Source organism: Leopardus geoffroyi, chromosome D3 (assembly GCF_018350155.1).
Source record: "Leopardus geoffroyi isolate Oge1 chromosome D3, O.geoffroyi_Oge1_pat1.0, whole genome shotgun sequence".
Lineage (NCBI taxonomy): Eukaryota > Metazoa > Chordata > Mammalia > Carnivora > Felidae > Leopardus > Leopardus geoffroyi.
The window spans coordinates 24,660,214-24,672,430 of NC_059339.1; the positions used below are offsets into that span (position 1 = coordinate 24,660,214).

General features: G+C 39.1%; 1 protein-coding gene across 5 annotated transcripts in view; it reads left to right on the top strand.

Annotated features, from left to right (window-relative positions):
* The window catches only part of TTC28 (tetratricopeptide repeat domain 28), a 638,834-nt gene that overhangs the window by 455,841 nt on the left and 170,776 nt on the right, over nt 1-12,217 (top strand). For all 5 annotated transcript variants that reach the window (XM_045459312.1, XM_045459313.1, XM_045459314.1 and 2 more), the window contains one exon: nt 1,246-1,753. In XM_045459312.1, coding sequence (XP_045315268.1) covers nt 1,246-1,753 — 508 coding nt within the window. The remainder of the gene's footprint in view (nt 1-1,245; nt 1,754-12,217) is intronic.

Sequence of the window (12,217 nt, forward strand, 5' to 3'; positions counted from 1 at the left end):
AACTTGTAGAATCGAAAGGTGGGTGGGGGATGGGTTAAACAGGTGATGGGATTAAGAAGGGCACTTGTGATGAGCATATAACCGGGTGTCATATGGAAGTGTCGAATCACTAAATTCTACACCCGAAACTAATATTACACTGTATGTTCATTAACTGGAATTTAAATAAAAACTTAATTATTAGCAATTAAAAAACTAAGGAGGTTAGAAAAAGCCCAGTGTAACTTCCCTTTTATGTCTCTGCAAAGGAGTTAGAAACCAAAGACCTAGAATCCAAGACTATATACACTTGGGGAAGATTCCAGAACCCTAACTCTTTTGTTGTTTTTGTTGTCCCTATTGGGTTCACTCTATCAACATACAGTCCTTTTCTGAAACCTTTAAGACAAAAAAGGCTCATGTACTTTTCTTTACACAAGAACCACAGGTGAGGCCAGCATTGTGAGGAGACGAGGAATATAGCATCTTTGTGCACAGAGGCCAGGGTCAGAAGAGCCTCTAGGCATGAGGAACAAAGCTGGAAGAGTCAGTGTGGGCCTGAAAAGAGGTGGTGAGGCCAGATGGGGACCCCCCCCCCCCCAGTTAGAGGCCTAGGTTGGAACCACCCATTTTTTCCTCTGGGGTTTGTCCAAATCTAAGCCCTCCGTGGTAATCACTGATAACGTCCCACTGAGGGAACAAAAAGATAAGAGAACAGGATCCTCCAGTGGGTCCTGAGTCACAAAATTATCAGTCATCATCCTAAACATCTCCCTTACCACTAATCTATCCATTTGCTTTGGGAGAAAGCATTAGAGAAATGCCCAGGAATGCAAAGACCCAAGCATGGATTTTTCATGAATTTCCTCGGCTATATTATATGTCCTAATTAATTCTGGTTTTCCTCAACATTTTCTTACACTACAGAGGTTAGTGGCCATTAACAGAGTTATAGCAGAATACTAGAAATGTCAATAAGTCTTTAAACTAAAATGAAGGTTATACAGAACACAGCCTTTTTCTATGTTTCTATGAGATTAGGTATTAAAAGTTACTGATTAAACTACAGTTGTCTTTTATTAGGAACTTGCTGTTTGGATGGGCTCTTTTTCAGTTGTGCACAGGTCTGCAGCCCACTGATAGAAACACCATTAGGAGTTGTGTTGGATGGTCACAGGCAAACCCTGAACGTTTTATCTGCTAAAACAAGCCAAAGCCGCTTTCTGATGTGCTTTTCATTCTCTGCTTTATCCTTTCCCCATCCAGGCAGCTTCATCAGCCCTGAGCAGTCTGGGCCACGTGTACACAGCCATTGGTGACTACCCCAATGCACTGGCCAGTCACAAACAGTGTGTTCTTCTTGCCAAGCAATCCAAAGATGAGCTTTCGGAGGCCCGAGAACTTGGCAACATGGGAGCTGTGTATATTGCCATGGGTGACTTTGAGAACGCTGTGCAGTGCCATGAGCAGCATCTGAAGATAGCCAAGGACCTGGGGAACAAGCGAGAAGAGGCCCGGGCCTACAGCAACCTGGGCAGTGCCTATCACTACAGGAGAAACTTTGACAAGGCCATGTCTTACCACAACTACGTGCTGGAGCTGGCACAGGAGTTGATGGAGAAGGCCATTGAGATGCGGGCCTATGCCGGCCTGGGCCATGCTGCCAGGTGCATGCAGGATTTGGAGAGAGCTAAACAGTACCATGAGCAGCAGCTGGGCATTGCTGAAGATCTCAAGGACCGGGCTGCAGAGGGGCGAGCGTCCTCCAATCTGGGTAAGAACAGGATTGCTTGCGGGATTTCAGGGTCAATGCCGTGGGGCTGGAAATAGCTGAGGTAGCCCACTATCTCTTACAGGAATCTGTGTGTTTGTAGTCAAAAGAATCTCCGCATTGTGTGTGTTGTGTATTTCTTTTAGATATATTTCCTTAGAGCCTGCCTGGTCTAAATCACACGGTCTTTCCTGCCATCACAGTGCTGCAAGGATTAGAATTCTGAATACTGGAAAAACAAAACACCCCAACCTTGTAATCTGTTTAGAGAGAAGAGCAACCAGATTTATCTAATTAGAGAGAAAGAGAATGAAATCAGGATATAAAAGCTATGTTTGCTTTAAATGAAAGAGAAGCTGCTAGGAAGTCATCAATGGAAGGGAATTTGAGAAGAATTTTGTTTAAAGGGATTTCTTTACTTGGTGACTTTAATGCCACAGGAAACCGTATTTTTTCCTCAAAAGTGTGTGTATTCACAAATGACGCTGCTAGTTTTAGTATAAATGCAAAATTATTTTTGAAAGATCTATTTAAGTAAGTTAGATTTGCAGTCACTGTTTGATAGTACTTGGTTATAATTAAGACATAAATTTGGTGGAATTTATATGTCATGGTGAGAGACAGTAAGTGTTGGTAACTGGCTGCTTTTTGGAAGACACTGTTATCTTGTTTCTACTCAAACAGATGTGGGTACACGATGAATGGAGGGAACAGATGCATTTGCAAGTATGAGCTGAACTCATCCCTGAGTCCCATTGTTTGTTCTGTGTCCACATGGACTCAGGGCAGGGAGAGGACAAGAAGGTCGCCTTATTGCTACTAGTGTATGTTTATCAGGTGTTAGTAGCAGCGGAAGGTAAAACTCAGCCCCCTTTTCTTATGACCTACAAAACCAAGCCACCCCCTTGTCTATTTATATAATTTTAGCACTCTTCCGTCACCTCTACCTCTGCTTATTGTAACCATATGTTTCCTGAATATAGCTGTTAGAAAATGTCTGGCAGATCCCTGGAGATTACTCTGAAGCTAGTATCGAGATCCGAATGAGAGTCTAGAGAGTCTGATAAGAACCGTAGAAATAAGCTCTTGGCATTATATATTCATTCAATAGATTACAAGTATTTATTGAATCATTACTCAGTGTTGAATCCTGGAATAGTTGCCCTAGGGATAGAAATGTTAAAAAAAAAAAACAAAAACAAAAACAAAAAAACAAAAAACTTTGCCCTCAAAGAGCTTACAATTTAGTAGGGAAAATAAGACAAATACATAGGACAACAGTGGCTTATCTACAAGACAGTATTAGTGATGCTGGCGTTTCCGTGAAATTGCAAGAAGGAAGACCCCGAGGGCTGGGAATAGCCTGGAAACTTCTTGGAGGAGATTATAGACCTCTTTAGACCTTGAATAATAGGTGAGATTTGGCCAGGAATGAGATGGCATTGATGGGAAGGCATATGTAAAAGAATGGATTGGCATGTCTGAAGGATGGTGGCAGAGTACCCTTCAGGAATACACTAGAGGATGGATTAGTATGAAAACTAGGCAAGAGATACGCTAGCAGAAACTCCTGAGGGTTTTGAAACGTAGGAGTAAGAAGATAGACTAGATATTTAAGGAAGGCAAGTGAGTGGCACGTAGGATAGATTGGAGGGCTTGGAACGTGGAGTTTAGAAGGCTGTGCGTATTGACCATTCAGATTTTCTTTATCATCTTGTGTCAGGTTTGATAAGTTGTATTTTCCTGAGACTTTGCTCGTTTCATCTAAGTGTTGAATTTAGTGACATTAAGTTCATAATATTTTCTTATTTTCCTTTTAGTGCTTGTAGGCTATCTAGTGAGGTGCCCTCTTTCAGTTTTGTTACTGGTAGTTTGTGTTTTGTACCTGAAAACCACCTCACCACCCCCCACCCCCCGCCCCCGTTTCTGGATCATTCTACTTAGAGATTTATCAGTTTTCTTGATCTTTTTGAAGAACTGAGTTTTGCTTTTGTTAATTTTTTTATTGCTTGTTGTCTCTTTTCTATTTCACTTATTTCTGGTTTCTTTTTTATCATTTTCTTCTTGCTACTTACTTTGCTAGCTTCTTAAAGTCAAACCTCAGGTGATTGACCTTGACCTTTCTTCTTTTTAATACAAGCATTTAAAAATATAAAATTTCTTTAAACACTGCTTTACCTGCATCTAATAATTTTTACCAGATTATGTTTTTATCTTCACTGAACTTAAAATATTTTCTAAGATCATTTGTGATTTCTCTTTACCTCCTAGATGGCTTATTTAATTTTAAAGATTTTGGATTTTCCTAGACACATTATTATCATCAAGTTTATTTATTTTTAAATTCAGCTTAATTTCATTGTGGTCAGAAAACATACTTCGTAGGATTTCAGCAGATGTAATGTCATAGATGTCAGTCACGGTGGTGATGGTGCTGCTCAGGTCATCTTTGTTTTGATTTTCTTTCTTTCTTTCTTTCTTTCTTTCTTTCTTTCTTTCTTTCTTTCTTTCTTTCTTTTTTTTTTTTGTCTATATGTTTTGTCAATTGCTAAAGAGATTGTTAAATCTCCAATTATTATTGTGATCTTGTCTGTTTCTCCATTTGCTTCTGTGAAACATGGCTTCATAGACTTTGAAATTCTGTCATTGGACAAATGTTCATTTGTGTGTTTGTCTTCCTGACAGATTGACCCTTTTATCATTATGAAATATTTCTTTTTTTGTCAATGGTCATACCTTTTTGTCTTGAAGTCTACTTTATCTGCTACAAATATACTCACTCCTACTTTCTTATACCTGTTGTTTGTATGGTCCATCTTTTTCCGTCTCTTTACTTTCTATTTAATCTGTGTCTTTAGTTTGTTAACTGCAGATAACATCTAGTTTGATTTTGCTTTTTTATTGATTTTGACAATTATGGCCTCTTAATTAGAGAATTTCACTCATTTAACATTTAATGTCATTATTGGTGTTATATTTAGGTCTGTCATTTTACTGTTGGTTTTCTGTTTGTCCCATTTATATTTTGTTTTCTGTTCTTCCTTTCCTACAATCTGTGGTTAATTTAATCAGATAGGTTTTATTTTAACTTGTCTATTTGCTTTTTAGCTCTACCCCTTTGCATTTATTTTAGTGGTTGCTCTAAGATTGCGTTATATTATCCTTAAATTTTCACAATCTACTTTGAGCTAATACCATACCACTTCCCTTAAAATGTAAGCACCTCACAACTTTATAAACCCATTGATTCCTTACTCCCTGTTCTTTATGCTGTAGTTGTCACATATATTACTATGTCTATATTCTTTTTAAACTTCACAATACAGTGTGTTTTTTTTGTTCTATACAGTTATATTAAAGAATTAAGAGGAAATATCTTTTCTGTTTACGCACTTATTTATCATTTATGGTACTTGCAGTCATTCATAGAGATCCGAGTTTCCATCTGGTATCATTTATCTTCAGTCTAAAGAACTTCATGTAGCATTTCTTGTAGTGCAGGTGTGCTAGTAATGAATTCTTTTCATTTTTGCTTTAAAATGTCTTTATTCACCTTTGTTCTTGAAGGATATTTTTGGTGGATACAGAATTCTAGGTTGATGGATTTTTTAAAAAAAGCAGTTTAAAGTAGTCTTTCCATTGTTTTTTGGTCACTATTATTTTGATGATATGTCAGTAGAATTGAAAGTATGTAGAGCATGTGCTAATTCTTTCTTGATTGCTTTCAAGATTTTCTCTACTTTGGTTTTTAGCAGTTTAACTGAAATATACCTAAATGTGGATTTCATTATATTTTTCCTTCCTCTGCTACTTTGAGCTTTAGAATCTACAGATACAGATCTTTCCCCAAACTTAGGAATTTTTTACCTATTATTTTTTCAAATGTTTCTTCTTGCCCATTCCCTCTTTCCTCTGTTCATGAGACTCTGCATTACTCTTACGTCTTTCAATATTGTGCTATGTATTACTGAGGGTCTGTTCACATTTTAAATCTTTTTTTCTCTATATTCTTCAGATTTGAAAATTTCTGTTAATCTGCCTTTAAGTTCAATAACTCCTTATTCTGTCATCTCCAGTCTGCTTTTAAACCCATCCAGTGATACCAAGTTTGAGATTCCCGAAGACTATTCTCACTTCAGACATCAACCATGAGCATGGGTCTCCAAGACCACCCTCGGGTTCAGTAATTCACTAGAAAGACTCCCAGAATTCACTGACAGCTGGTATACTCATGGTTATGGTTTACTACAACGGAAGGATTCAGATTAAAGTCAGCCAAGGGAAGAGACACATGGCAGGAGAGTTCTAAGCAGGAAGCTTTCCGTTGTCTTCTCCCAGTAGAGTCACAGACAGTGCCAGTGCCTGAAAAGCAACAATATCTGACAATATGCACAGACTATTATCAACCAGAGAGGCTCACTTGAGCCTCGCTGTCCAGTTTTTATTGGATCTTGGTCTCATAGATAGGTTGACCACCTGCTTGGGTGATCTTCATTTCCAGCCCTCCAAAGGTTGAGCTGAAAAGCCCCACTGTAAATCACACGGTTAGCATCAACTATTTGGCAATGGTCAACACCCTCACGTAAACAAAGACACTCTTAGAGCATTCTAAGGGCTTAGAGATTGCTTCCCAGAGCTGAGGGTAAAGTCCAGACCTCTCTTTGGGCAAGGTTAATTCTTTACTGCGTAAGTGAATTTTTTATCAGACATATATTGTATTTTTAGCTTTAGAATTTCCATTTGTTTCTATTAAGAAACATTTCAGTTTTTCTGCTAAGATTTATGTTTGTTCACTACATCTATTTTTCCTGTACATAGCCAAGCCTATTTATTACAAAAGCTTTTAAAACCTTGTTTGCTAATCCTATGTGAGTCACCTCAGAGTTAGACCCCGTTATTTTTTAAATCCAGTATAGTTAACATACAGTGTTGTGTTAGTTTCAGGTGTACAATATAGTGATTCAACCATTCTATACATTACTCCGTGCTCCTCATGGTGAATATACTCCTAATCCCCTTCACCTGTTTCACCTACCTCCCCACCTGCCTTCCCTCTGGTAACCATCAGTTTGTTGTCTGTAGTTAAGAGTCTATTTCAGAGATAGACCCTATTGATTGCCTATTGTTAATGTTGTTTTATAACAGCTTTATTGAGATATAATTCACATACTATGCAGTTTACCCAATTAAAGTGTATAATTCAGTGGTTTTTAGTATAGTCACAGAAGTGTGCATTGATTGCCTTTTGTTTTGAATATGAGTCACATTTAATGTTTCTTTGTATATTTAATAAAATGGGATTATATCCTATATTGTGAATGTTACTTTAGAGAGACTATGGATTTTGATATATTTCTCTTAACAGTATTTTGTTGTTGTTGATCTTTTACCTGTTAACTTGGCTTAATTCAAGCTCCAAATTCAGTCTTTGTGGTGGGCTGCAGCTGAAATCTGTGTTCTGATCTTTTAGCTTTAACTGGGCTGCTTAGATTCAGCCTTGCACATGCATATTTCAGGAGATAGAGATTGGGGTAGAATTTATACTCAGAATTGAAGGCTTCCCACTGTGGCTCATTCTTCTAGTTCTTCAAGCCAGTAACATTGTGTTTCTACCTGTGTTGTATCCTGACCACATGTCACTAATTGGGGCTTTCCCTCTGGCCACAACACCCCCCCCCCAAAAAAAAAGGTTCCCTGGCATTTCAAAAATAGGAGACTTAACCAATGCTATTCCTTTCTTCAAAGGGTCAACTCCAACCCTCCTACAGTTCCTCACTGATTTTGGTTACACGTGTCTCTTTGTGGATTCCTCCCCCTGCATCCCTCCCGGCCACTCCCCACCCCCTGAGACCTTATAACTATAAAGTTGGGCTTTATATAGACGTGGACTGGTCTGAAAGGCCCTTCTCCTCCATTACTGGAAGTGGAGCTCCTCCTATTCATTTCGGACCATTAAAGTTTGCCTTGGGCACCTTTGTCCCCTGGAAAGATCAACAGTGATCTCCTCATGGCTGAGTTGAGAGATCTTTTGACAGTTCTAAATTTCCCTAGTCATATGCAGCATTTGTATGCTCAAACTTTTCCTTGAAATTCTCTCCTCTTATATTGTCTGTGAAGCACTGCCCTCCTGATTTTCTTCTTGACTGCTCTTTCTGGACCTTTTACATTGGCTTTTATTGTCCCTCTTTTTATTTTTTTTTTTTTTAATTTTTTTTTTTCAATGTTTATTTATTTTGGGGACAGAGAGAGACAGAGCATGAACGGGGGAGGGGCAGAGAGAGAGGGAGACACAGAATCAGAAACAGGCTCCAGGCTCTGAGCCATCAGCCCAGAGCCCGACGCGGGGCTCGAACTCACGGACCGCGAGATCGTGACCTGGCTGAAGTCGGACGCTTAACCGACTGCGCCACCCAGGCGCCCCTGTCCCTCTTTTTAAAAAAAAAAATAAGCAATTAAAAAAAGTTACAAAAGTGATACTCACTTCTGTTAAAAAAAAAAAATCTTATGATACCAAAGTGTATAAAGAAAGGTCCACCTTCTTACATTATTTACCTTCCCTGTTCCACTTCTCACAGTTAACCACTGTTAACAATTTGGTTAGAATCTTTCCAGACCTTTTTAGTATGTACATAAACACGTGGCAATACAATCCTATGTATAAATATACACATGTCTACATTCCTTTTTTTCCAAAACTTCCATCATAGTACATAGACTTTCCTACAGCCTGCTTTTTTAATTCTACCTTCTAAGGCCTTTCTCTGTGTCATTCAGATAACCTACCTTATTTTTAACGGTTCCTTTCCATTGTATTGCCATTTGTTAAATATGGGAGTTCTTGTCTTTTGTTCCTTGATTGTTTTCTGTTCTTTCTTTGTATATCTCCCTTTACTATTTTTACCAGCGTACCTTCAACTACAGCTTTAGTGTACATTGTTTCTCAATCCATACGCACCAGCACTGACCTCCTGCCTGAGCATCATTTTCAAATTTCCATTGGCCTGGTAGATACTCCTTCCGATTTTCATGCTGATCTGTCAGAGTTAGTGAGTCCAGATGTGAAGTATCTTTGTCCTAAATTGAATTCTTCTAGCTTCTCTAAGTTTGGTGATGACAGCCCTACTCCTCTGGCTATCTGTACTAATTTTCTATTGCTGCTGTAACAGCCAGAAACTTAGTGGCTTAACACAAATTTATTTTATCAACAAGGCTGGTTTCTTCTGCAGGCTCTAGGGGACAGTCAGCTTCCAGTGGCTGCCTGGATTCCTTGGCTTGTGCCTCTTACTCCACGTACAGCGTGCAGCATTCCTTTCTGCTTCTGTCACTGCACTGCCCTCTGTGCCGCCCCGACTCCTTTCGCATCCCTCTTACAAAGACTGTCATGATTACATCAGACTCCCCTGCACAATCTAGGACAGTCTCCTCACCTCAAAACCCTTAATTTAATGACACCTGCAAAGGTCCTTTTGTCATATAAAGTGACATTCACAGGCTCTAGGAACTAGGACGTGGACATATGGGGGCGGGGGTGGCATTATTCAGCCTGTCTTAGAAATCTAAAATCATCTTTGCTTTCTTCCCTTTTTTTCTCAGTTGACTGACAGTCTAACAGTTGTCAAATAAATATTCTCCTAAGGGTTCTTTTCTTTCACTGTCCCTTCCTGGTTGCCCAGGTGGCTGCATTAGCCTACTAGTTGGGTTTTCCTTACCGCCATGCCCTCCCTTCCATGTTTCCTCCACCCACACATCAGTATGAGACCGAGTCTCCCAAAACTGCTCTGCAGGTAGTAGTTGCTACACAGTGCACACAACTTTGTGGTCAGGGTCCTTACCTGAAAGTGGGGCTTGTCACGATTTCTAGTATTTAACTGCACTGTTCCTCTCTACATACTATTTACTTTCCCTGAAATTGGGCTTTTCCACCTTCCCTTATCTCACCACACTGGCTGTGCTCTTATCCTTTACTATATTTCCTCAAGCTGTTTTTTCCACTTAGGCCTTTTGCATCCCTATGTTGCTCGTCTAACATTTACCCATCTTTTTTTTAGGATCATTCTAAATACTGTTCACTACTTGAAGTCTCTTGATAAAAAGTAAGTCTTTCTCTCATCTCAGCCCTAGGAACACTTTCAAAATTTCTCTTATTTATATTCAATCACAAATTTTGGTTATTTGTGTACTTGTATAGGTACCTCTACTGGATTAGAACTCAATGGAAGTATGAAGAGCATTCTATCTACAGTCTCTGTATCACTGAGTAGAACCCCTATAACTATATCTACATAGTGGATACTCAGTAAATGCTTACATAGTTAGATTGAATGAGTGAAAGCTTATCCCCAGATGTTGTACCCAGATGATTGGAGGAAGAGTGGTGCCTTTTAAAAGAAACAGGAAGGCTGACAGGAAGAACTAGTTTGGGGAAGCAGGTGATGTTTGGTTTTAGGCATGTCCCATATGTATTTCTCTCACTTAATGTAACATGATTAAATGCTACTGGAAAGAGGTATTAAGAGGGCATCATCTCAGTGGCATTATAAGATAAAGACAGAAAGCCAGCCAGTGAGACTGAGTTAGGATCACAGAGGGTAGAGGGGATCCAGGCTGAGGTTAGGGAGAAGAGAGCTTCAGGACTTGGAGGACATATCACTTTGATATCACAGAAGCCAAGGACAATGAGATTTGAGCCGTTAAGAAGGTTTTCTGACAATAGAAACTTCCTGTGCACATCTGAGGGGGAAGTGGCTAGAACTTGTGGAGATGGAGAGGAGAAGGTAGAGAAGACAAGAAATCTTTGTCCTTGGTGTTCAGCATGTACTGATATTTATTATCCACCTTTATTTATTTTAAGATAAAAGAAGTAGAAATGACTTAGACTCTTCAGATTTCTTATGAACAATAACAAATAGCCTAGCTGTTTTCTAAGCATGTGTCTTTGTGAAAATATTGTTAATGCTAATTTTGGCTTAGAAAATGTCCATCTTTTCTTTTGGGTTTTTGGTGGCCTTCTTTATGATCCTAATTTAGGCACTTTGGAGTCCGATCTCAGGCAGTAGAGTAGGTCACTGGAACAAAGCCTCAGTTAAAGTCCTCAGTCATCATCCTAGGTCTTCTCATTCACTGGGGACAATTGCCTCTCATCTTACTTGGGGTGAGCTACAGTCAGGAAAGTGAGAAGGGAGACCACTAAAAGGATGGCTAGTTTCAGTTTTTCTTTCCTTCCTCCCTCCCTTCCTTTCTCTTTCCTTACTTTTTTTCCTTTTCTTTGTTTTTTTTTCTCTCTTCCCTTCCCTTTCCCTTTCCCTTTCCCTTTCCCTTTCCCTTTCCCTTTCCCTTTCCCTTTCCCTTTCCCTTCCCTCCCCTCCCCTCCCCTCCCCTCCCCTTCCCTCCCCTCCCCTCTCCTCTCCTCTCTCTTTTCCCCTCTCTCTCCCTCCATTGTAGCCTTCCTTCCAGATGAGGGTGACCTCTTAGTTTGCCACTATGCCCCTGGAATATGTATAAAGGTGAACACATTTCAGAAGCTACTTCCCACATACAACAGTGTCCAGGCTGGTTTTGTTTCTAGTATTGGGTCAAATATGAGAGAGAGAGACCCCATCAAATCCTGGGGTCAAATATCTAATAATCCATCTATGGAAAATAATTGAAATTTAAAAAATAACTGTCCCTTTTTAGTCGAAAAGACAGATCTAGAAGGTAGCTTCTTTGGGAGAGAAAAGGAAATGGTTCATGAATTCATTTGTTCATTTAATCATTCATTCTTTTGTTCAACAAACATTTACTGAACATTAGTTATGAGATAGGCACATTAGTGCCTACATTTTAATGAGAAAAACCAATGTAGTTCCGGCCCCTATGGAGCTTATGGTTTTCCATCTAACAAGCATGTACTGAGACCTGCTCTCTGCCACATTTGCATTCACTTTCATATTTAATCCTCTCCACAAACCTATGAGGTCAGGAGTATTAATTAATTTTACATATGAGAAAATCACAGCCCAGGTAGGTTAAAAAAACTCGATCCATTTAGTCTCAGGAGATCCATAGTGTGAAAGACTCATTAAGATCTCATAAAATAATGCTTGGCCTTTTTGTACCATGTTTTCAAACCATCCTGGGAGTCATGTGTCAGAGTAAAAGTTTGGTAGCTCTTCTGGCGGGTATACATCAGGCCTCTCATTTGCAGTGCAGCAAATGATAAATGATAATCGCCAGAAGCGCTGACTTTCAGCTGTTCTAATTCTAAGATTTAAGAAATGTCACCTAAATAACTATATTTAAAAATTAAATTTTGGCAACATGAATCAGAAAGTTCTGAATCCCCAAGGAAAGGGGGAACAACACCATCATATAGGTCTACATAATAGATACACATATTGTACCTTAATTATATATTATTCCTGAATAAATTTTATGAATTAAATCATGACTATGAAGATATGTAGAACTCAGTATTCTAAAAAATCT